At 44.6% G+C, this 27,330-nt stretch overlaps 1 protein-coding gene across 2 annotated transcripts in view; it reads left to right on the forward strand.

Annotated features, from left to right (window-relative positions):
* The window catches only part of NDC1 (NAD(P)H dehydrogenase C1), a 48,319-nt gene that overhangs the window by 249 nt on the left and 20,740 nt on the right, over positions 1-27,330 (forward strand). For both annotated transcript variants that reach the window (XM_086782672.1, XM_086782673.1), the window contains exon 2: positions 1,666-1,979. In XM_086782672.1, the coding sequence (XP_086638798.1) occupies positions 1,666-1,979 (314 nt within the window). The remainder of the gene's footprint in view (positions 1-1,665; positions 1,980-27,330) is intronic.

Raw genomic sequence — 27,330 nt, forward strand, 5'->3', positions numbered from 1 at the left:
TTTAGCATCCTCTCGGAAGCTTTTCTTCACAAAGCTTAAACAAGCCTTTGGAAAGCTTGATTAGAAACCGTTAAACTCTCAAACACACGGTTGCTGGTGGTTCACTGAGACCACTGAAAAAGATATTGTGGTGAAGCTTATGAGTTGGTTCAGATTTAGATCGTTCTTAAAAGATTATCTGCGAGTAACACAATGTCTGCATCAAATACTGTCTTGTCCTGCTCATCCAAAACATATCCCTAGTCCTGTAGGTGGTGGCGGCGCCTAGTCCTGTAAGCAGTTTAAAATGCATATCCCTAGTCATGTAGGCTGTGGCAGTGCCTCCCCATGTAGGAGACACCGGATAGGTGGCCTGTCTTTTGCTGCTCTCGCAGCTCATAAGACCTTTCCCACTGCATAGCTGGGTGTCTTTTAACTCCTCGGTGTTGAACTGTGATGTTGCTAGTCGTGAGTGGATGCCTAGCCATGGGTCTGGGACGTCTCATCTCAGTCATGTAGGTAGTTGTCTCACTCATGAACTCAGAAGGTGAATGGAAGCGAGCATGAAGAGCAAAATCTCAGTGGATTGTTTGAGGTGCTATAGTGAAGAAAGCATCCAAACATGTCTGAAAGGCGCCTGGGGATTCGCTGACGGTTCAGAATGTAATTCTCCATTTTTATTTCTGTAATGCATCACTAATGACCAAGGGCAAAAACCCTCTCTGAACGTTGAAGAGGCAATGGAATTTCCCCCGTACCTCGTAATATGATGGGCATCTGAACAGGTATTGCTCCTCTGTTTCTATCTCCTCCAGTGTGCATAATTTTCAGATACGTTCCTCCTGCAGTATACCTTGTGCTCTTCCCGTCTCAATCCAAAGCAATGGGAGAATACCCTTGACTGGCCAATGGCTATCCCCATGGCATGAGACGTGTGCCGGTGGAAATAACTAGCCTGCCCAACGAACAATCCACTGTCGGAAACATCCATGTCCAACCCGTATGAAATCTAGGTGGATGATACAGTTGATGTCTTGGTGTGAGAGATCCAAGAGAGGGGGGCGCCAGGTGCCCTCGCTGTACTCAAAGGGGTGAGATGGTCCCTTTGGAGACCATGTGAATCAAACCAGTGGATGATGCAGGAGTAACAAGGGCTACTCTGCTCCTCATGTGCAAGCTGTTGACTGCCCCAAACTCAGCTAAGGCAATCTCATGTGGCATAGAAGCCTTAACTCCTGATAATGTGTGAGAGCATCTTGACTTGCAAGCTCTCAATCCTCCTTCTATCTATCCCCTAATCCAGCCCTCAGAATGGAGCACCATACATCACAACAGGTGTACCAAAGTGTCGAATTGATACTGGGGTCCTAAAAGTGAGTTTGGAAGCATTCTCTCTCCAAATGGGCCAGGGCTGCATGTCTTCTTGCCAAAGCAGGCATGGGAGACTGCACGCATGGTGAAAATCGGGCCAATAAGAGTGAATGTGAGGTACACATAATTTGACAAACTCAATCTCATCACCTCTGAATGTGAAGGACTGTCTGCCTGCAACCTCATATGAGGTATTGAAGAGTGCGATCTTGGTTTTAGAGAGAGAGAGAGAGAGAGAGAGAGAGAGAGAGAGAGAGAGAGAGAGAGAGAGAGAGAGAGAGAGAGAGAGAGATTGCTCATTTCTTTTCTTTGCAGGGTTATCATGTAGTAGATATGATGCAGTTCCAGTTTTCAGATCAACTGGGATGAAGATATTTGGGCTGCAGCTTTCTTGTGTGCAAGACTACTCAAATTATAGAGGAAAATCAAGAGATGATACAAGATTTAATTCTCCATTGGCATTGAACACATCATCAAGGAAACAACGCTTGCACATGAAAAGGATTTGGTCATCAAATAATGGTTTTTTAGTGTCTGCTGTTGCCGTTGATGGTGATAAATTTCAAAGTGAAGGTCCCTTTGACGTTGAAGAGAGGCCCCTTAAGCAGTATGCATGGGCTGATACAAAGGTTGGAAAACTTTGCATGCTACATAAATTTTCTTCCTTAGAACTAAGCTGTTGTTTGTAATTGTTGCTGTGTAGTCTATTTTAGTGTATGGGTTTTTTGTTTCTTCAAATTATGGGATTTCTTGATTGATTAGTTTACAGACAGGCATTTAGATATTTATGCTTCTATGTTAAAGTGCACATATTACTGGAAGCTTTCTGGATTATCTATTTATTTTTACAAAACAAATAGGTTTTGGCATTGTTTTCACGAGGTCAAGGGCTTCTTTGTTGTGGTGTTCCTAGCAGAAAACTCCCACTGCAGGAATTAAATGTAGGTGGGCCAATTATTTTGACAGTAATGGGCCTATTCAAGGACTGCGATGGATGGGTTTCCAAGTCAATTCCAGCCAATTGAGGGTTGCCATTCCAGCATTTTGGAACTCGAAATGCTTCTGTACTGTTCATAATTTGGTACTCCTGCCCTCTAGTACCAGGGGCTGTGTGTTTACTAATTGGGAGTGCAAATGAATTGGCTCCATGACCCTACTATGTGCCTTGATATGGCGCTGATTTATACACCTTGACCTTGCCTATCCCCTATTTTTGGTGCTTGTAGTAGGCTTTTGGGTGATCATTGTGTAAGTGTGTTCACGCAATAACCCAATAACTGTGTCCACACTGGGCTGCACAATATTACAATGATTTTGCACGATAGCCTGCAGATGAATCCGGCCACGTACTGGACCTCTGAGTTGGCCAATAGGTAGAAGCATGTCCATGTCACACACGAGAGAGCATGCACGTAACATTTCATCTCTTCTTCTACCAGCTCTTTTTCCTCCTAATCCCAATTTCCCTATCTTCTTCGTCTCCTTAATCCCATAATTACAAACGCAAATTCTACAATGACATTACTTGGAATGTGTAGGATGACACCATATTCTAGTGACTTTTGAAAGATCTCTCTCTCTCTCTCTCTCTCTATATATATATATATATATATATATATATAATTTTTCAAAACTGGCGGTTTTTTTTAGTGAGGGATGAAACCTTTGGAGAAAATTTCACAACCTCGAAATGTTTCTTGTGACCATGCCATTAATATGCCCATAGCATGTGAGCAGCTCAGTCCGCTCATACTCTTTGATTATTATGCCCCTTGTTCTCCCCCCCCCCCCAAAAAAAAAAAAAGAAAAAAAGAAAAAAAGAAAAAGAAAAGATCCTTCCATTAGTTACCAAAAATGGAGCCGAATCGGCTAAGTACATGACCCAGTATCAATCATGGGAGACAATAAAGAAGAGGGTTTCCACATCTAGAACAGAGAGCTGGCCAACCTCCAACTGCCAGCCATGTGCCCACTGCTGCCTAGCTCTTGTGTGCTATCTGCCACAGGAAAAGAGTAATCTTCGGTGGCCAGAAGCTGTCCCACAGCTGCTTCCAAAAATCACAGAGGTGCCTGTCAACCTGTAGCATATGAATCTTGTGGCCCAGATGGACAGTGTACTCAGAGAAGGGACGTCGGGGGCATCCTCAGGGGCAAGTGATCGTGCCACTGCTACTCACCGTGATCCCATTGTAGATGCACCAGTGGCCAGCTCTCCCATAACCATAATCTCCAAGATCTCTCTTTGGCCACTTTGACTGGAGGTGGGTCGACGTGTCATCTGTGGTCATGAAACCCAATCACGCTCACCCTCAATAAAGTGCAGCTGTTGAGGTCCTATGTCAAGGGGGGGGATCGGCTCAATCTGCCCTGTGGCGTATAAAGAAAGTCAAGAGGGTGCCTCCATTTGCACCATGGACTGCCATTGGAACATCATGTTTGGTAAAAGACCCTACCCACATAGGGGAAGGCGGATCGTGGACTGATATGAGCCACTTAGGAGGGATGGAGGTGTAGACGTTGAGGGTGAGTTTGTCTTTGCCTCGGGTCCCACCTAGGCTCCTCTCTCGAGCCTTTGGCGGAGCTGTCTAGGACTGAGGGGGGGGGGTCGGTGTGAAGTGCAGAACGAATGTGGTCCCACGCTCGGAAGAGGCTGGCCACCAATCGGTCCTCCAAGGTTGGGCGAAGGCTGCAGGTCCTCATCTCTGTGATGATCCATCACGGGCTTGGGACTCGGGACCGTCAAGAACTGGACTGCGGGAGGAGGTGTGGACCATGAGAAAGTCTTTCCTCCAGGGCTCACCACCTAGGAGTCGTCCTTTGATAATCTTCTTGCCGAGAAGGGCTCTGCTCTGCAAAGAAGGATTAATAATCCGCAGGTCACCTGTGTGGCGAGGCTGAATAATGACTCTCCATGCCACCTTGTCTTGTGATGACCTGCCATCACTCCTTGCCTGTCACGTGCACACCATTCAGGTGTACAGTGACATGGCATCATTTTAGCATCATAGACATCATCAGGCATTTTATGGGCATTTTTAAATGAATGTTTTCAGCATGTACCACATGGTATCAGTTGGATTCAGCATGGTAGCATCACATTAGCCATATAGACCAGCATTTAGGGCTTGTGGAGGCAGGCGACAGCCTGTTTACATCAGCCGACAGTATGCTTACTTCAGCCGACCAGCATTTATACTATTTTATGGCATTAGATATTCAGTCGTGGGCTTTTTGCATCTGGCCGACTGCAGCCAGGCTGGCCGACCAGCAGCCCTCACTCATATAAATAGAGGCGCATCAGTATTCAGTGGATATATCATCTGACTGCAGCGTTTTCAGCCTCTCATCTCAGCACATAGATCATCGCATCTCAGTCCAGCAGCATTCAACAAGGTGGTCTCCAGCGTTTCTCCTCTAGGAAGCCTTGGGAGCAGCATATTCAGCAACGCATCAGCATTCAATACATCATCTTCAGCAAACGCATCTATCTCCTCAGCGTTTCCTCCCCAGGTAACAGGAGTACATCTGCGTTTTCAGCATCCCATCAGCATTGCTTCAGTCCCAAAGCCATCCCTTCAGCGTTTCCTTCCCAGGAGACAAGGGAAAGATAGTGGGACAGTAGTACATTCAGCATATCAGTATATTCAGCATATAGGCAGCATATTCAGCTTCATAGATCTATTCAGATCTCATTGTAACCGCATTCATCATCTAATATAGCTGCATTGCATTGACACATATTTGTCTATCTCTTAAACATCATTAAGTGCAGTTTAGTCAGACTAAGGTTGTGTTTACGACGGTCGAAGACCTTTACATGTCACATTGGTATCAGAGCGTTACAGGGTAACCAGCCCTAGAGCATGTTCATTCCATCAGTCATTCAGTCAGTCATCATGTTAATCGCTTCCGCACAGTTAAACCCAGTTCTCAAAATCTTGCAGGCCACCCTTAGGGATTTTCCCTTAGGTATGCATTAGTAACCCATCCATCTGCATTCTTACACAGCATATAGGGTTGCACATGGCTTGCATAGTAGTCATCTTAGCAGTTAGTCTTGCATCTGCAAGGCATACATGTTGCCCATGAACTCTCTGGGAAAGAATGACATCCATCATCAAAGGAGGACATAAGTTTTGGGCTTCAACTGGCAGCAGCAGGGGGTTTCTCTTCCACAGAAGACGGAAGTTTGCTCCAACATCGCCTCAGGAGGTTCAGAGCTTCAGGAACGACGGAGATGGTAGGTGAAAGGTTTCCACAGGCAGGTCAGGGGTGACTCAGGTATTTCCAAGCAGTTTTAGCAGCATTTGCCATTCAGTTCCCGCAGTACATAGAGTCTTGGCTCAAAGGATTTGACTCCTGCAGACGACCTCAGTCCCGGCAGCAGAAGACAGAAGGGGGCAGTGGTTCGGAGGAGAAGGATCCCCAGAGGAGTCGAAGGTTGCCAGGTATACCACCCAGCAACAGTTTAGCAGCGGGGAATGTCACATGCACACCATTCAGGTGTACAGTGACATGGCATCATTTTAGCATCATAGACATCATCAGGCATTTTATGGGCATTTTTAAATGAATGTTTTTAGCATGTACCACATGGTAGCATCACATTAGCCATATAGACCAGCATTTAGGGCTTGTGGAGGCAGGCGACAGCCTGTTTACATCAGCCGACAGTATGCTTACTTCAGCCGACCAGCATTTATACTATTTTATGGCATTAGATATTCAGCCGTGGGCTTTTTGCATTTGGCCGACTGCAGCCAGGCTGGCCGACCAGCAGCCCTCACTCATATAAATAGAGGCGCATCAGTATTCAGTGGATATATCATCTGACTGCAGCGTTTTCAGCCTCTCATCTCAGCACATAGATCATCGCATCTCAGTCCAGCAGCATTCAACAAGGTGGTCTCCAGCGTTTCTCCTCTAGGAAGCCTTGGGAGCAGCATATTCAGCAAGGCATCAGCATTCATAGCATATAGGCAGCATATTCAGCTTCATAGATCTATTCAGATCTCATTGTAACCGCATTCATCATCTAATATAGCTGCATTGCATTGACACATATTTGTCTATCTCTTAAACATCATTAAGTGCAGTTTAGTCAGACTAAGGTTGTGTTTACGACGGTCGAAGACCTTTACATGTCACATTGCCCAAAGGAAGTTGTAGGCCTTGGAGAAGGCCCATAAGGAGGTGAGGTATCATGAAACTCGCGGCGGGTGCCCGGGGGACTAGGGCCTTTGACACACTTGTTGATACCATCAATGCATATTAAAACATTTAAACATGGCCACAGCCTTAACACACATCCATCATCACTTTGCATAAAACATAAAAGCTGGACAAAACATCCACAAATGCTGAAAATGTTGCTTTCACGTGAGACACCGCATAGAGGCCGGAATGGGCCGACTCCCCTCTTGGAGTATTTTATTACACAAGGAGAATAATAAGCTTTTAGGGCCTTACTCTCCCCACGGGAGATGCCGGATTATCCATATACAAATGCCATAACCCAGCCCAACATGAGGCAACCAAGCCGGAACATAGGCTATAGAAATGCCGAGCCAACAATATAATCCATATACCTGCGTGTGGGTACTGATTCTTTCCCAAAAACCACGGGTCTTCATGCAATAGAGTTGGTACAGCAAGTACAACTCTCCATTCAGCTGGTACAGTCGGTATAGTGGCTGGTACAGCAGGTACAGCGGTTGGTACAGCCGATATGGTGGTTGGTACAGCATGTACAACAAGTACAAATGATGGTACAGCATGTACAGTGACTAGTACAGTAGGTACAGTGGTTGGTATAGCAAGTACAAAAGCTGGTACAGTCGGTACAATGGGTGGTACAGCTAGTACAGTGGCTGGTATAGTAGGTACAAGGGCTTGTACAGCTATTATAGTGGCTAGTACAGCAAGTACAAAGGGCTAGTACAACAAGTACAATGGCTAGAAATCATAATAAATGATTAAATACCCTTGCCTTCAGTATTTCTTTGCGATGGAAGCCTCCAAAACAGTCCCAAACAGCCGGTATTCTTCATGGGCAGCCTTCAAGAGAGAGAGAGAGAGAGTAGCCATCATTAGGGAAGCCTTCAACGGTGGTAGAGTGTAACACGCGGAAGCTCTGGGGAGTCTTCTTTCTGCCCTAAACACTCTTGGAAGACATCTGATGCAAAACGCAGATATAGAGAGAGAGTAGAGAGAGAGATGTGTGCTGGAAATTCAGTATATTCATATGGTACAAAAAGGGTACTTTGCTACAGCCCTAGGCTGTCTTCATAAAAGGTGGTAACACACCAAAATCTGTCCTAGAACTTGATCCACTCCCTAGTGGAATGAATGACTCAATCTATGAGCACCCTTGGCTATTTATATGGGTCTTGGACACTTGGAATGCTGGCCGACTGCTGGTTGGCCAGTCATAAATGCATTAAATGCTTTAACGCAGCCGACTGGTCCTCCTCCTTGCGCCTGCTGCTGCCCCTATCCTCTGGTTCAGCCGACCACTTCAGTGAGCAGCCGACAGCCTTGTGTGCAGCCAGCAACACTTGTCCTGGAGCTGACAGCCATCGGATCTTCAGCTTACTCTCCACGTCTTTCTCTAGTCTACACTGCCAAAAGTGCTCTATCATCCTGGTTCTACCTGGTTCATACTTTTTATCTGGCTGCCTCTTCTGGATCAGCACCTGAAAATGTCCATGGCAATTATCATGCACATGACATCCCCCTCTGCTAAACTTGATGACGGGATTCCAACCTGCTCTTGGATGACTGTCATCATTCCAATCTTTTCCTGAAGTCCCTCTGTCATCATCCATCCCTGGCTACCCTTTTTCTCTGAAAACCCGGCCTGTTCTCCAAACCGCTCTGTCTCTGACGAAGATCTATGCATCGGTTTTCCTCTAGTCCACAATCCATTCCTGCCCTGACTCTGAACACCGTCTTGGTCTTCTTTCCTGAGAAACGAGTCTGGCACTCTCACATCACCCTTGGAGGATAAACCTCCCTTGGGACCGTTGCCCGGGAACCTATCTGGCTCACAGGACTGCCATCTCCTTTGGCACTGTGGAACACCACCAACCAACCTCCTGGGAGTTCTTCCCGATCTGTGTTCCTTGCCTTGGGCTTTGAATCCGTGTACTTTCCTGTACCTTGGACCTATACACCATCATCTGGGACTGAATCAGTGTTTAGCTTTGCTGAGTCTGATGCTCTGATACCAATGTAACACGCGGAAGCTCTGGGGAGTCTCCTTTCTGCCCTAAACACTCTTGGAAGACATCTGATGCAAAACGCAGATATAGAGAGAGAGTAGAGAGAGAGATGTGTGCTGGAAAATTCAGTATATTCATATGGTACAAAAGGGTACTTTGCTACAGCCCTAGGCTGTCTTCATAAAAGGTGGTAACACACCAAAATCTGTCCTAGAACTTGATCCACTCCCTAGTGGAATGAATGACTCAATCTATGAGCACCCTTGGCTATTTATATGGGTCTTGGACACTTGGAATGCTGGCCGACTGCTGGTCGGCCAGTCATAAATGCATTAAATGCTTTAACGCAGCCGACTGGTCCTCCTCCTTGCGCCTGCTGCTGCCCCTGTCCTCTGGTTCAGCTGACCACTTCAGTGAGCAGCCGACAGCCTTGTGTGCAGCCAGCAACACTTGTCCTGCAGCTGACAGCCATCGGATCTTCAGCTTACTCTCCACGTCTTTCTCTAGTCTACACTGCCAAAAGTGCTCTATCATCCTGGTTCTACCTGGTTCATACTCTTTATCTGGCTGCCTCTTCTGGATCAGCACCTGAAAATGTCCATGGCATTTATCATGCACATGACATAGAGGCTAGTGTGCAGCAAGAGAGCCTCCATTAATGAAGAGAGAGGGCTCCAATTTATAGATTTGGGCCTCCCATGAGCTAAAATGGCAAGAGAAGGCTACAATGACAAGTGGAGAACCACACAATAGTTGAAGTGACAAGTGTGAGCATTGAGGCCACTTGTCTCACTTTGATCCACTTTCTAACAAGTGTCAGGCCACTTGTCTCACTTTGGTCCACTTTCTTGCCACATGTCCCAATCTAAGAGATGGGTCCTTCCATAAACTTTATCTCTAAAAATATCCCAACTGGTAGACAGCACTTTGCCAACTCTTGGTATCTGCTCAATTCCAGATGTAATGATGCAAACAGAATTTCCATCGAAGTCGGGCCAAAAATAGCAACTCTCCTAAATTTTAGGAGTGTGGTTCTTTGTATTCTAGGATAATCCCCCATTCCCAAAGCTTGTACTTTCCAAATATTTAGACATCCTGGAGTCCACTAGACTCCTTTCATACTGGGAAATGTCCAGGTTGGTGACATCCTCCCCAACTTCTTAAAAGTTGTCCGCAACTTTAAGCTTCAAGCCATATATTCAAGATATAATCATGTCCCATCAAGTGGGTGAGACGAGTCAGTCTCAAAAATTCAATATAACTGAAGAATCCATGTCCCAAAGAAATGGGTGAGACTAAATAAGTTTCCATATACCAATATCAAAATCATGTCCCATAATAAATGGGTGAGAATTCCATGGAAGATATGCTAGACACAGGCACAAGAGCCAATTGTGTCTCAATCACCAATATCTATGAGATAATCATATGCCAATGAAAATCACCAACCAGGTTCTAAGACACTTAAATAAGTGCCATGCACAAGAAACTAGTGCCTCGCACAGAAACATGTGCTATGCACACAAACTGGTGCCATTCAAGAGCACAAACCATGATGACAGAAAAGCTGATTCTCCATAGTTTTGGCAATCCCATACAATCCCAACTCTGATCAACAAGCATGGTGTGGAAACGATGAAACTTTCACTCCACAATCGCAACACGAATCCACGTGTATGGTGGAGTGTTCATTGAATTGCCCTCTCACAATCTCAACATGAATCCACATGCATGGTGAGATGAACAATGAACCTCTTGGCCTCTGTATGGGGAGATAGTGATTCTAATATGGCATAAAGATAAATAAATCTATGTCCCAAATAAATGGGCGAGACAAAACAGTCCCATAAGTCGAGATATCATAATCATGTCCCAAGTAAATGGGCGAGACAAATCAGTCCCATAAGTCGAGATATCATAATCCATGTCCCAAGTAAATGGGCGAGACAAAATAAGTCTCCTGCCAACAAGGCATCGGTCCTTATGACCCTTGGCATAGACATAAGTCCTGTGCCAACCAGGCGTGGGCTTGCCTCCCTCTTTTTTCATCTTGTAGTCCTGATTTGTATCCCTCACACTGGTGAGACCTTTTGTGTCTCTAGCTCGGGATAGTCTCATTGCAGTATATTCAGCATAGCTGCTTCATATTTCTCTCTCTCTCTCTCTCTCTCTCTCTCTCTCTCTCTCTCTCTCTCGCACTCTCTCTCAGCACACTCTAGTGCTTGTATGCTTCCACTCTATGCACTCTTTCATGGTATCATCGCTCCTAGTTCAGCATTACTATGCTGCCCCAGTCTGCGTTACTTTGCTGCCTTAGCTTCTCCTTAGTTTTCAGCACCTTCATCTCAGCGTTTTTTCTTCTCAGATCTGCTGCTGGTCGGCTGGCTTTTTCCAGCGCTTCTCCATTGCAGATTCAGGTCATCCATCACAGGTTTTGACCGCTGAGACTCCTGTACACGTGTCGGCTGCTTTGTTTCAGGGCAGCAGCACTTGTTGTGCTGCGTTTTTTCCTCTACAGGTATTTCTTGCAGTTGATGGTTTTCTGATTTGAGGATTGGTGGCATCTGGTACTTGTGGTGGACTGTCAAATCCCCACCGGATCTCCTCGTAGAATGCTCCTGGTTCGAGACTCGAAGCCTGCAAACAAACAAATAAACAAGAAGGGGGTGCAGGCCTGACTCACCTCCCAACCATGACAGCCGTGGGCAAGCCCACAGTCTTGGCTGTCCCCACCGAGCCACGAGCTGAGCTAACTAGGTTGACGTACCGACCAATCTACACCTCGCGACGTCCCATACCGCCACGAAGCTACCCTCACGGGCCTCGAGATTGCTGTCGGCCTCGGCTGCGTAAAGGAGGTGCACGTCTGCACTAGATCCAGGCTCCAGACCATAGAGCTCTCACAAATCTCGCGAGACTCTATATGACTAATGACTAACCTTGGCGACCCTTTTATAGGCTCTTGGCCGGTCATCGGGCGTCCACACTTGGATGCCCGCCCATCCATACTTGGGTGCCCGCCCGTTAGTCTATCCCTAACTCAGCTCGCCAATCAGCTTGCCTAGCTCCAAGCTTCCCCAAACCTCGAAGCTAGTCTTGCGTGCGTGTAGCACACGATAGATACACACTGTGCACATGACATACTCTCCTTCCTCTAAGAGCTCACTCCTGAGCTCACTAAAAAGCCAGGGTAATCTCTCTGAAGAGTAGTCAATGTCTCCCATGTAGCGTCCTCCTCAACACGATCCTTCCACTTGATCTTGTATTCTGTGATAAGCGTATTACGCAATCTTCTTTCACGAAATCCAAGAATCTTTTCAGGTTCGTGTGGAACAAATGTCATGTCCTCGACATCTATGATTTCTTGAGGAGTAACTAATTGGTCTGTTTCACCCAGTACTTTCTTAAGTCTACTGACATGAAATACAGGATGAACTTTCACATGAGAAGGCAAATCCAATTCATATGCAACTGAACCAATCCGTTGTGTAATACGAAATGGTCCATAGTATCTAGGGGATAATTTCGAAGATCGACCTGTCTGTAAAGTCTCGGAATCTTTCGGAACTCGCAAATACACCATCGTTCCTTCAGAGAACTCTCTAGGTGAATGATGTCTATTAGAATAAAATCTATCTCGGTCTTGAGCACTTCTAATAGATTCCTTCGCAACTTGTAACATTTCTTGCATATCTTGCAAAAAATTACGTGCTGCATCATGCTGAAGTCCTGAGAATCCTACTGTAACAGGTGATCTAGGTTGAAAACCATACATAAGCATGAAAGGACTAAATCCCGTACTCGTATGCTTAGTACTGTTATATGCAAATTCTAACATAGAAAGATAATCCTCCCATGAACTCTGTCTTTTGGATACATATGCCCGAAGCATATCCTCCAAAATCTGATTCACTCTTTCTGTCTGGCCATCAGATTGAGGATGATCTGAGGAACTCAAATTCAAAGTTGTTTCCAACTTTTCAAAAACAAGTTTTCAAAAATTACTCGTAAACTTAGAGTCCCTATCACTGACTATGTCTTGCGGTAACCCGTACAGTCTAAACAATTGCTCGATAAACTGCCTTGCTAATTGCGTAGCTGTAATAGTCTTCTGGATTGTTAAAAATCTAGCCATTTTTGTCAAGCGATCTACCACAACCCAAATAGAATCGTGGCCTTGATGCGTTCTTGGCAATCCGGTAATAAAATCCATGGAAATACTTTTCCATTTATTATCTGGGATTTGCAAAGGATGCAACAACCCAGCTTGTCTAAAGCGTTCAGCTTTATTGGCTTGACAAATTTGACACTGAGAACATAATATTCTACATATCCTTTCATCTTTGGCCAATAAAAAGTGTGTTTCACTAATGATAGCGTCCTGTGTACCCCAGGGTGTCCAGCAGAAGGGGCGTCGTGACACTCCTTAAGAATCTTGGACATCGAATGTCCGGGATCTGTGGTACACAAATTTTGTCATTACGGAATAGTAAACCATTCCGAATCATCCACTGGCCTCGTGCAGCCTGAACGGTAGACTGCTCAGTCATCGAGTCTTGGTCAATCAATGAGCTCCCGTCCTGGATCTTCTGCCAAAATGGACCAAAATAACTATCAGTCCTGCAAAGCCCTCTCAATGACTGAAATAAGTCAGTAGAAATCTCGGTGAACGACAAAGTATTCACCTCTCTAATTCGACTAAGCGCATCTGCAACACTATTCATGGACCCTTTCCGCTAACGAATCTCAAAATCAAAATCTTGCATTAACTCAGCCCAACGAGCTTTCCTTCCTCGCAAATCATCCGCATCACACACATACTTGATTGACTGATGACAATACCACAAACTTGGAGCCATATAAATAATGTCTCCAAATCTTGAGAGCATGAATCACAGCATAAAGCTCCTTCTCAAGGGTTGGTCAACAAGATTGAGTGTTGTCTAGCTTTTTACTTTCAAAAGCAACAGGTCTACTAATGCTAAGATAGGTGCTTCCTTGACTTTATCTTTCAAAAGTCTGAAGGCCATATCCAAATCGTTATTCCAAGTGATAGGCTGATTTGACTTACGTCCACGACCTTTCAACAAGTCAGTCATCGGTAGTGTGAGCTGAGAGTACTCCCTCACAGATTTCCGAAGAAAAACAACAAAACCAAGAAAAGAACGAAGTTGTTTCACTATTCTTGGTATAGGCCAATCCAGAACCTTCTGAACTCGGTCATAGTCAATGCTCAATCCATCTCTAGTGATCTTGTGTCCCAAGTAAATGATGTCTGTCATAAAGCACTCACATTTACTTAATTTAGCATATAGTCGATTCTGTCTTAAAATAGATAAGACAATCGTGAGGTGTCTAACATGATCCTCAAGAGTACGACTATATATCAAAATATCATTCAGGAACACCACCACAAATTTCCCCAAATGTTCACAAAAAGATCGTTCATCATTTGCTGGAAAGTGGCTGGAGCATTGGTTAACCCAAAAGGTAATACGAGAAACTCGTAATGGCCATACCTAGTCGGAAAGGCGGTTCTTTCGACATGCCTTTCATGAATACGTATCTGGTGATAGCCAGTACGTAAATCTATCTTCGTGAAATATTTCGCTCTTGCTAACCGGTCAATCAGGTCATCTGATCTAGGGAGAGGATAAAATCTTAATTGTTAGCTTGTTCAATCTCTTGTAATCTATACACATTCTCTAGGTGTTGTCCTTCTTTCTCCTAAGCAACACAGGTGCACCCCAAGGTGATTTGCTTGGACGGATCTGGCCCATCCTCAAATAATCTTCGAGTTGTTTAGCCAACTCATCTTCCTCAGCTTGGCTCATCATGTAAGGTGGAATACTGACAGGATGAGTACTAGGGATCAAGTCAATACGATGATCTACTGCCCTTTCAGGTGGTAAACCGGATGGCAATTCCTTAGGAGATACATCTTGAAACGAATCAAGTATCTTCTGTAATACTTTACTTTCAAATACACTTAATTCATTGACATCCATAGAAGGTATGAGAAATGAAGAAAGTGGAATCAATACACAATGGAAAGCGGTATACAAAGAAGAATCCATTATATTTCCAAAATCAACTGTATTTACAAGAGGTCCCTAAGAGGGATGTATACAATCACCTAAAATACTATACTGGGTGTTCCTATGTTGAAAAGAAAAAGTATGACTAGACCAATCTATTTGGACTTGAAGAGTCTTAAACCACTCAATCCCTAAGAACAAGTCTACATTTTCTAGGTGCATAACATAGCATTCCAGAGTATCGTTGTAGTCCTGAATCCGGATTGGTAGCATCTCCACCTTTCGATCCCATACTTGCCTTCCTGCAGGTAGGCGTACCTCACAGGTATGATCGCTGGGTGTAGTATCAAGACTCAATTTCTGCACAAGTTTGTAGTTAACAAAATTGTGTGAGCTGCCAGTGTGTAGAAGAATGTGGATTCTATGGCCATTCACTTTTCCATAAACTCGGAGAAGATCATGCAAGCCAAAAACTTTAGAGTTGAACAAAGAATCAGAACATGAACTAGGGCGAGAACGTACAGTAACTGACGTACTTGTCAAAGACAACTGGTTAGCTGCCTTTGGCTTGGTTCCTACGTTGGTCTTTGCACCCTTTTGCTTCGGGCACTCGTTACGCATGTGTCCTTTTTCTTCGCAGATGAAACAACGTCCCTCCTTCTTGAGCTTCAAAGCTTTAAGGAGTCGTTTTTGAATGGGAGAGTTAATTAGGGTCATTAAAAGTACTAAGTGTACTATGTACTATAACTTATGGGCTAGTACACACTATAAGGGTGGGCATAATGCCTTTACCCCAACAACCTCCCACTTAAAGGCAAAGTGCCCTTAAATGAAGGAAAAGAAAAATCAGCATGTACATGATAATATACAAGGCCATATCAAGGCTGAAACTGGCCTCATCCAATGCCCATCAAGTGTCTGCAATGAGCAAACCGCTCCGGAGGCAAACTCTTTGTCAACAGATCAGCCGGGTTGTCATCCGTATGAATCTTAACAAGCTGAATTTGCTTGTTCTCTATCACCTCTCTGATGAAGTGATACTTCACATCCACATGCTTCGTCTTTGCATGAAAGACAGGGTTCTTTGCCAACTGGATGGCACTCTGACTGTCACAATGCAAGAATGGAATATGCCCTGTATAACCCAAATCAACCACTAACCGAGATAGCCATAATGCCTCCTTGCAAGCCTCTGTGGCTGCAATATACTCGGCCTCTGTAGTAGATAAGGCAGTGCACTTCTGCATCCTGGATATCCATGACACAGCACCTCCTGTGAATGTAAATACATAACCGGTAGTAGACTTCCGGTTATCTGGATGACCGGCATAATCTGAATCCGTGTAACCATGCACTAATGCATCCTGTTTGCCAAAACAAATGCACATATCCTGTGGGCCCTTCAGGTATCTCATGACACCTTTCACTGCTTCCCAATGCTTCTTGCCAGGTTTGGCCATGTATCTAGAAACCACTCCCACTGCAAATGCAATGTCCGGCCTAGTAGCAACCATGGCATACATTAGACTGCCACAAGCTGAAGCATACGGAATCTTGGCCATATCAGCCCTGCCACTATCTGACTGTGGGCTGCTGAGTTTCACATATGGAGGCAAAGGAGTACTAGTCTTCTTCCCCCCGTCCATATTGAACCTCTGCAAAACTTTGCCAATGTATTCCTTCTGAGACAAATACAACACATGCTGATTTCTGTCCCGAAGTATCCGCATACCCAAAATGTGATTTGCATCACCCAAATCCTTCATATCAAAGGTTTGATGCAGTCTCTTCTTCAAGGCATCCATCTCTTTACGAGATTTCCCGGCAATCAACATATCATCAACATACAAGATGAGGATCAATAGACTGCCATCCAAAGCTTTCTTGGTGTACAAGCAGTGATCTATGTCACTTCTCCTGAAATCCTGAGATTTCATGAATGTATCAAATTTATGATACCATTCCCTTGGTGCCTGTTTGAGCCCATAAAGACTCTTTTTCAGCTTGCACACAAGCTTCTCCTTTCCATTCACTGCATAACCCTCTGGCTGTTGCATATATATCTCCTCATGGAGATCACCGTGAAGAAAAGCAGTCTTCACATCCATCTGAATCAAGTCCAGATCATCATGAGCAACCAAAGCTAATACAGCTCTAAGTGTGGTCATTTTGACCACTGGAGAGAAGATCTCATCAAAGTCCACACGATATTCCTGCTTGAAGCCCTTAGCCACTAGCCTGGCTTTGTATCTTGGCTTTGCATCAGGTGCAACTTTGAGCCTGTAAACCCACTTGCATGGCAAAACCTTCTTGCCTGTAGGCAAATGCACCAACTTCCATGTTCCATTTTTGTGCAGAGAATCCATCTCTGACTTCATAGCACGCTCCCAAAGAGCCTTGTCTGCCCTCTGTAAAGCCTCCTTATAACATGAGGGCTCCCCACAGTCAGTGAGCATCAAGTAGTCAACCCCTGGAACAAACCTGTCAGGGGCTCTGGAGGGTCTAGTGGACCTCCGTACCCAATGACCATCATTTGCAGGTTGCTGTCCAGCCTGCATATCACCTATTGGTGGCTCCCGTTCCATGCCATAAGGCTGAAATATCATGCTCGGTATCTCCTCTAATTGTGGGATATCCATAGGGATATCTTTTGCCATCTCTGGCTGTCCATTTGGACCATTTTCAGCACAATTTAAGGGCTGGTTTTGCTGCTGTAATGGCTGATTTACAGCCCTTGGTTGTTGTCCATGATGTCCATCATCATCAAAGATGACTCTGCCAGGCTCCTGTTGCCTTGCAGGCTCCTTATACATGCATGTTTCATAAAAAATGACATCATTGCTGCGTATAATCTTTCTATTCAATCACGGGATCCCAAAGTCTATACCCCATTTCACCTCTGTCACCATATCCTAGGAATATGCATTTGTGAGACTTAGGATCAAGTTTGGTGCTCAAGTTTGGTGCGCATTTCCCTGCGTATGTGCACGTACGCAATGCAACCAAACACTCTCAAGTGCTTGTATGACGGAGGCTTCCCTGTCCATACTTTCTCTGGCACTTTTCCACCAAGCCTCGTGTTAGGTGACCTCTTTATAAGATGAACGGCTATCATAACAGCTTCAGCCCAAAAACCATGAGGTAACGCAGCATGTGACAAAGAACGGACCTTCTCCTGAATGGTCCTGTTCATCCTCTCTGCTGTCCCGTTTTGTGGAGGATCATAAGGAGTAGAGAGCTCCCTCTTGATGCCTTTAGCATCACAAAAGTCCTGAAACTGTTTGGACATATACTCTTCACCATTGTCGGAACGCAAAGCCTTCAGTGTTTTGCCTGTTTGATTCTCAACATGAGCAACAAACTTCTGAAACACTGAGAATGTATCACTCTTCAAACGAAGAGGATAGACCCACACCTTGCGTGTGGCATCATCTATAAAAGACACAAAATATTTTGCCCCTCCCAAAGAAAGCTGAGGCATCTCACATACATCTGTATGCACAAGCTCTAACTGAGCATCTTTCTGTCCAAGAGCTTTCTTGTGGGGGCACTTGAGTTGCCTGCCATATATACAATGCTCACAAAACTGAAAACTTGAAAACTTTAGAGAAGGCAAGTAATCCAAACGAGACAATTGCTCCATTCCTTTGACACTCATGTGTCCCAACCGGCTATGCCACATAGAGATTTCCGGCAGCTCGGTTGCATTTACATTAGCATGGTGACAAACACCTGCATGCATGAAGTAAAGAGTGTCCAATTTAGGGCCTCTGGCAACAACCAGTGAGCCCTTACTAATCTTCCACTTTCCACGACCAAATGTGGTAACATAATCAGCATCATCAAGCTGTCCAGTAGAAAGCAGGTTCTTCTTGATCTCAGGCACATGCCTGACATCATGGAGCATAAGCTGTGAGCCATCTGAAAACACAAGCCTCACATCACCTCTGCCAAGAATCTTGCATGCATGGTTATCACCCAAATAAACTGCTCCTTCATTGCCAGCAGTATACCTGACAAACAAGTCTCTGCAACCTGTGACATGAAAGGAGGCAATGTCCCAACCGGCTATGCCACATAGAGATTTCCGGCAGCTCGGTTGCATTTACATTAGCATGGTGACAAACACCTGCATGCATGAAGTAAAGAGTGTCCACCTAAGAGACTCTGGCAACAACCAGTGAGCCCTTACTAATCTTCCACTTTCCACGACCAAATGTGGTAACATAATCAGCATCATCAAGCTGTCCAGTAGAAAGCAGGTTCTTCTTGATCTCAGGCACATGCCTGACATCATGGAGCATAAGCTGTGAGCCATCTGAAAACACAAGCCTCACATCACCTCTGCCAAGAATCTTGCATGCATGGTTATCACCCAAATAAACTACTCCTTCATTGCCAGCAGTATACCTGACAAACAAGTCTCTGCAACCTGTGACATGAAAGGAGGCACCTGAATCAATGATCCATGAGTGCATACCATGACCATCTCCTGTAAGAAGTGAATGGGCATCAAGTGAAGACATGAATAGGACCTCATCCTCACTGTCACCTGCATGTGACACATTGACTTCTTCAATCTTGACTCCACTTTTGCCCTTTGGCTTTGCATCTTTGGCTTCATCTTTGTCTTTGTCTTTTCCTTTGCCCTTTTCCTTTTGATCATTCTTCCATTTGTAGCATTGCTTTTTGATGTGTCCCTTCTTGCCACAATAATGGCATTCCAAGTCCTTTTTGGAGCGAGACTTGCTCCTTCCCCGTTCTTGGCTTTTACCCCTTTGCTGGGATCTCCCACGTGCATTCTTTGCATTGGACTTCTCAACAGAATTGTTCTTCCTGTTCATCTCTTCTTGAAGAAGAGCACCTTCCACATCTGCATATGACAGCATAGCATTTGAATTGCTAGTGGCTGTCCTGAATGTGTCCCAACTCTCTGGCAAAGTGCATAAGAGAAAGGTGGCTTTGAACTCATCGTCCATTGCCAACTTTTGATTTATAACTTGGCTGACAATACCATTAAACTCATTTAGATGGGCTGCCATAGACGCCCCTTCCTTCATTTGAAGACCTATGAGTTTCTTCAACCAATACACTTTGCTTGAGACACTTTGCTGGGCATACAAGTCCTGCAATCTTTGCCACATTCCCCAAGCTGTCTTCTCTTCACGAATGCTGAAAAGTAAAGTGTCTGACACAGACAACATGATGGTGGATCTTGCTAGCTCATCCATATCTTCCCACTCTTCGGCAGTAAGAGAAGCGGGCATTACACCCCTTTCTTTGATAGGCTTGTGCTGCTTCTTCTGGAGCAACACATTATAGCACTGGGTTTGCCAAATATCATAGTTATGTGAGCCTTCAAGCTTTTTGATGTGAAGCAATGAAGAGCTCTCACCTGTGGTTGCCATAGCAATATGCAACCTCTCAATGCCTGACTCCCTGCAAAATGTGCAAACACTGCACCAAAAGCACACAAAGTGCTCACAGTTGTTCTCCCAAAGTTTATCTCCCACTGCGGAAGCACAAATGCAACTCTACTCCCACTGTATGTGATGAAATCATTAAAATCTGGTTGCTGCAGATTTAGGACAGCACCTGAAATGTGCTCTATTGCCCTTCCAAAGTACTGTACAACAGTACCAAGTGCTCACCAATGATGTACCAAACTTGTACCGGCAAGTACAGCAGCTGAAATTGAACCTTTTCTTCACTCAAATCAGTGTACAGCCATGCACAAAGTTGTACCAAATCTGTACCAGCAAGTACAGCAGCAATAAATGCTCTCTTGGCTGTCCAAATGAGTGAAAATCAGACTTTTACAGTCCCGACCACTGCATACAACAGTCCCGAACAGAAATTGGGCAAAAGCCCCTTGACTGCTATTTGATTTCTGAGGATTCAAGGCATAAATGTCTTGCCTGCTGCTTTGCCAAGCTCAACAAGCATAAAATCTTGAAAAGCCCCTTGATTTAAAATCAATTTCTGATCATACATGGTACACAAAGACAAAAACAAATCTTCTAAAAACAAGGACATTGAGTGTAACTACTGTGGCAAGAAAGGTCATAAATCGCCCCAGTGTTACAAGAAGAAGCGGGATAAAGAAGCAAAGGACTGTACCTCTACAGTTGTGTCTCAGGCCAAGAAGGATGATTAGCAGGAACTCGTCATGTACTTGCTCTTGTGACTTCTCAGTCGAGGTCGTGGATTGTGGATAGCGGTGCTATTGCTCACATGACACCTCATCAGGATTGGTTCAAGGACTTTACTCCTAGGATAGGTGATATCACTTTGGGTGATTCTTCTTCCGTGCGAGTTCATGGACATGGCACCATCCCTATCTTCCGCTCCTCCGAGGACAAGAGGTACTTCCTTGATGTTTTTTACATTCCAGATTTGGCATTTAACCTTTTGTCAGTGAGTGCTCTTAACAGCTCAAGGTGCGGAGGTGATCTTCTCTCGTTATGAGATTACTATTCGTGATAAGGAGACTGGTAGCATCTTGGGTGAGGGAGTCCAGGATAGTGGCTTGTACAAGCTGACCGCTTTGCTTTTCACTGGTTCTTCTTCAGCTCTTTGGCATGCTCGGCTTGGCCATTTGAGCTATCAACTTCTACAGTGAGCTTCCAAGGATGGGTTGATTGAGGGTTTACCGACCATCAAGGCTCCATCTTCTGTTTGTTCCTCTTGTTTACAAGGGAAGCACACCGAGCCGCCTTTCCGAAGGAGGCGACACGTAGATCTTCGACATCATTGGCTCTTGTTCATGTAGACTTATGTAGTCCTATGAGTACCGCGTCTTTGAGTAAGGCATTGTACATGCTCGTGATGGTGGATCCGCCTTTCCAAAGGAGGCGACACGTAGATCTTCGACATCACTGGCTCTTGTTCATGTAGACTTATGTAGTCCTATGAGTACCGCGTCTTTGAGTAAGGCATTGTACATGCTCATGATGGTGGATGACTTCTTCAGATATACTTGGATCTTCTTTTTGAAGTCCAAGGATGAGGCTTTTCAGCACTTTTGTGATTGGAGGGTTGAGGTGGAAAAAGAGACCAGTTCTTCGGTCAAGGTTCTCAGGACCAACTGAGGGGGTGAGTTTACATCCCAGGAGTTTCAACAATATTGCAAGGATCATGGCGTTGAGAGATAGCATACTACAGTATACACTCCATCACATAATGGAGTTGCAGAGAGGAAGAATAGGACAATTATGGAGATGGCTTGTGCTATGCTTGAGCATTCTTCATTACCTCGACGTTTCTGGGCCGAGGTGGCTTCTACTGGTGTCTAAATTTAGAATAGGTCTCCTATTGCTGCTCTTCCAGATAAAACTCCATATGAGGCTTTCCATGGTGAGAAGCCCTCTGTTGTTTATTTCCGGGTATTTGGTTGTTCGGCGTATGTACATGTGCCTGAGGAGCCTCGCTCCAAGTTGGACTTGAAGTCTCAACGCATGACTTTTCTTGGATATAGTTCTATGTCCAAGGCATATCGTCTATATGATCAATCGGCCGGCAAAGTTGTTGTGAGCCGTGATGTGGTGTTTGACGAGACTTCTACATCTTCAAAGGGGGGTGGTGAGCTTTTTCCTGCGCCTCCTTCTCCACCTCATCCTTCTCGTCCCCCTGCTTCTGTTACACCTCCAGCTGTGGACTCTCAATCAGCTGATGATGACTCTGCTCCTCCTCTAGCGAGTTCGAACATATCTATGCTTGGATGGTATTTTCAAATTCTAGGTTATGTGAGCTTCCTTCTGCTCCTCCGCCTGGTTCTCTCAGGCGATCTTCCAGAGTTTCAAGGCAACAAATTCATGAGGGCAACATGTTTGTTAACTATGCTCTTATGTCCTCTATTATTCATGGTCCTTCTGATCCCACTTCTGTGGATGAGGCTCTTTCACATGAGCCTTGGCGTCGTGCTATGCAGGCAGAGCTGGATGCTATTGAACAGAATGGCACTTGGATTTTGGTGCCTTGGCCACTATAGCATAAGGTGATTGGTGTGCGCTAGATCTTCAAAACGAAGTTCCGAGCTGATGGCAGCTTGGCCAAGCACAAGGCGAGGTTGGTTGCCAAGGGTTATGCTCAGTGCCGTGGAGTCGACTTCGATGAGACCTTTGCTCAGACAGCCCATCTGACTACCATTCGCACCGTTCTTGCTCTTGCAAGACATCATAGATGGCCTGTATTCCAGATGGACGTCAAGTTGGCTCTCCTGAATGGAGAGCTTACATAGGAAGTGTATGTTGATCAGCCGCCGGGATTTGAGGTTCTAGGCAAACAGGATCAGGTGTACTGGCTGAAGAAAGCTTTGTATGGTTTGAAGCAGGCTTCGTGGGCTTAGTACCAGCAGAATGATGAGTTTTTTCAGAAGCTTGGCCTGTGCTGTTCTCATGCAGATTCGAACCTTTATATCCTCCTTGAGAGGGGGTTGATTGTTATCATTGTGGTCTATGTTGATGACCTCATCTTTATAGGTTCTTATTGTGTGAGGATCTGTTCAGTCATGGATGGTTTGGAGACAGAGTTTGAGACGACGGATCTTGGCCTTTTGCATTATTTTCTTGGCTTTGAGATTTGGCAGACCTCTAAGGGTATTTTCTTCTCTCAGCAGAAGTACACACAGGAGATACTTGACAGGTTTCAGATGACTGGATGCAAATCAGTATCTTCTCCTATGGATACTATCTCTTCTTGATGCTTCTCCAGGGATTGATCAGGGACAGTATCGGGTCCTCGTCGGTTGTTTGGTTTGGTTGACCTACTCCCGATTGAACATTTGTTTCGTAGTCAGCTTATTGAGTTCTTTCACATCCAAACCCCGTTAGCAGGTGGTGTGCTCTCAGGGTTCTTCGGTACTTGCCTGGTACTTTGGACTTTGGCATCTTCTATGGTCAAGGGTGCACTCTTCTTGGATGGTCTAATTCAGATTGGGCTGGAGATCTAGATACTCGGCATTTGACCACTGGTTGTGTTTTTTTCACTTGGGTCTGGAGCCATTTCATGGAGCACTAAAAAGCGGCCTACTGTGGTGCTTTTCTCTATAGAGGCAGAGTATCGTGCAGTTTGTTATGCTACATGTAAGGCGATTCGGTTGCAGAGATTATTGGGGGAACTTGGCTTTCCTCCTAACGGATCTACTCTTCTTTGGTGTGACAATCAGAGTTGCATCGCCATTGCCAAGATCCCTGTATCATGCTCGTACGAAACACATTGAGATTCAGTATCACTATGTTCGTGAACGAGTTCTTACTGGAGATTTGCGTTTGGAGTATTTTCCTTCAGCAGAGAATGCAACATATTTGTTCACCAAGCCGGTTTTTCAGGCTTCCTTGGCTCCTCATCTTTGTTGGAAATTATTTCATCCCCAGATAGACTTTCCCATGCACATTCATGCTTGTATCTGGCTCCATATGACGCCCTGCATTGGCATATCTTAGCAGAGATTATTCAGCATTTTTTCTACCATTTTTGGTATTTTTAAGGCATTTTATAGCATTTTTTGGCTACAGCTGGCCGACCAGCATACTGAGGTAGTATAAAAGGACTGGCTCCCTTTTCCCTCAGATCATCTCTCTTTTCAGCTTTTGCAGTGATAGGCAACATCTACGGGACCGTGTGGATTACAAGGCGCTAAATAAGCTAATAGTTAAGAATAGATTCCCCATGTCCAAAATAGAGTATATCCTAGAGCGACTCAATGGTGCCAAATTTTTCTCTAAAATATATCTTAAGAGTTGCTACTATCAGGTTTGGATCTTTGAGGCCGACATTCCAAAAACCGCCTTTAGGACCGAGCGCGGCCACTATGAGTTTTTGGTGTTGCCTTTTGGACTCACCAATGCACCATCGATGTTCAATGAGATGATGTCTCGGGTTTTTCGGGATCTCATTGGCAAATGTGTCCTCATCTTTCTAGATGGTATCCTTATCTTCTTAGGGACTGTAGAGCAGTATGAGCGAGCGCCGAGATGTGGCAAAAGTTTTACAACTCTTGCAAGACAATGAGTTGTTTATCAATGCCAAGAAGAGTGAGTTTGGAGTACTAGAAATCCATTACTTGGGATACATCATTAGCTCATCCGGTATTAGCCTCGACCCTAAAAAGGTACATGCCATACTCAGTTGGGATATTCCCAAGATAGCCTAGGGACTTCGCTCATATGTGGCCTTTGTGAGGACTACACCACGCATATGGACAAGTTTTGTGACCTTGCAGCACCCCTCACCGACTTGCTCAAGGGTGTGAAGACTCGTCGCTAGAAAGTGTCCGTTCGGGCAAGGCTTTATAGGCATTCTAGGCATTGAAGATAGTTGCCTTTGAGTCACCAGTCTAAAAGTTAAGACCGATCACCAGGTACTGAAATGGTTGCAAACCATGCCCAGTGCCCAATGGAGTGACAGGCAATCCGGATGGAGTCAATTGTTTTGGGAGAATGATTGAATACGTCCCTGGTAAGAATAACCCCGTTGCCAATACTCTCAGTCGTAAAGGCACGATTCAAACATTGTAGGAGTCCACTGTGTTGGAAATTCAAGGAAGAGACTTGGAAAGCATAAAGGCACAATATCCGGATTCGGAAGAATTTAGGACTTGGTATCAGTTGGCCCTTAGTTTAGAACCAGGCCATTACACTGTATAGTATACAGGATGGCTGGTTGTTTGTGAGATTGAACAAAAGTCCAAAAAATGCCAAAAAATACTAAAAAAGGGCTCCAAAAAATGGTGCAAAATAGTAGTAAAAATATGCAGTGCAGGGCCTTATAAATGGGCCAGATACAAGCATGCAGGGAGTCCATCTGGGGATGAACAATATTTCCAACACCTTCTCTTCAGCACAGGATGGGCGGACCAACACTGGTAAGACCTCCAAAGAAGCTCGAGGGAGTGGTTTGGTTTGCAAGGTTGTCCTTGGTAGAACAATACACCAAGTAAAGAAGACCAAGTTCGATCTAGTCTCGAACAAAATGATAATACACTTCGATATGTTTGGATCGATCATGAATCATTGGGTTTTGTGCCAAAGCAATAGCACTATGGGAGTCCGAGAAAATTGTGAAAGGAGAACACTGTCTACAGCATAAATAATCAAGAATCTAATGAATCCACGGAGCTTCAGTCATGGAGAGAAGTTAGGACTTACACTTGGCCTCAATAGATGATGTAGCAACAGTCCTTTGTTTTTGAGACTTCCAAGAAACCATTCCAATCCAAGCAAAAAACAATATCCAGAAGTAGATCACCAAGAATCAACACAACTAGCCCAATCAACATCTGTGAATCCCACCAAATCAGAACCACTGGAATAAGTGATACCATAACTTGATGTGCCACAAAGATACCCAAGAACTCGCAAAGCAGCTTGCCAGTGAGATCGTTGAGCCACAGAGGAGAACTGATTGAGAATACTCAAGGCATAAGAGATATCCGGAGGAGTGTTGTTGAGGTAGAGCAATGAACCAACCAAATGCCAGTACTCTCAGTAGAATCAACCAAGGGAGAATCATCTTCCTTTGAAAGCTTGGAACTAGGATCACGGGACAAGAGAGCGGAGTACAATTTGTCAAATCATAAAGAGAAAGCAATTTGCGCACATACTTCTCCTGAGAAATAAAAATATAATCATCGCGTTGCCATACTTCAAGAGCAAGAAAGTAATGAAGTAATCCAAGATTAGTCATCTCAACTTGCTGTGAAAGCCAAGACTAAACATGAGTGACCAACTGCAAAGCATATCTTGTAAGGATGAGGTCATCCACATATAGCACGATGATACAAATACCACCATCAGAGAGAAAGACATAAAGGTTTGAATTTGGATAAGTTCTCTCAAATCCAAGAGAAATCAAGAAGGCATCAATCTTCTGATACCGAGCACAGGGTGCCTGTTTGAGATCATATAGAGCCTTCTACAATACATAAAAACATGAATTGTGTGTCCCTTAATCTCAAATGCTGGAGTGTTGCATGCACGGAAGCCTTGCTGTACTGATTGTTAAAATTAGAGCATTGTGATGAGCTATGGTGGATCAAACACTAGAATCAACATCATTAACAAAGTGATTAGCAAATAATTAAGACGTAATTAGTGGGTAATTAACAAATAGATTAATGTAGGCATGGATAATAAAAAACCAGCAAATTCTCATTAGGACAATGCCTCAATTTATAGAGTTTATATCAAACATCTAATCCCACTGAATTCTCCATAATTCACTCCACCTCTTTTCTTTGATTCTCTCCACCTCTTCACTTTTCCCAAAATATCTCCCAGAATATCTCCACACTTCCCAGAATATCTCCACACTTCCTAAATCTTCTCATGCTACCCTTTATTCTCTCCCAGTAGATTCTTCTCACCTTTTCACAGGTTCTTTCACATTTACTCATTCTCTTTTACAGCCTCTGACCAAGGGCTTGTTCCCGCACACACCCTATTCACTTGTATTTTCAACACTGATCCATAGCCCTAAGCATACTTAAGAACATTGATGCTAATTAACTATGATTAAGACACAAAGAGGAGAGAGAAGAAGAGAGAGATTAGGTGTCAGGTTTTCTTTATTCATATGGTACAAAAAGGTAACTGATGCTTGTATATGATGTAGGCCTAGGGTCAGCCCCGTAGGGGTGACCTGGGTCCCTTTCTACATATGTTTTATTGTGGTATGACTGAGGCATGTGGTCAGCCCATAAGGGTTGGCCCATAGCCCTT

The sequence above is a fragment of the Cibotium barometz genome, chromosome 44 (assembly GCF_041138505.1).
Source record: "Cibotium barometz isolate CiBa-2024 chromosome 44, ASM4113850v1, whole genome shotgun sequence".
NCBI lineage: Eukaryota > Viridiplantae > Streptophyta > Polypodiopsida > Cyatheales > Cibotiaceae > Cibotium > Cibotium barometz.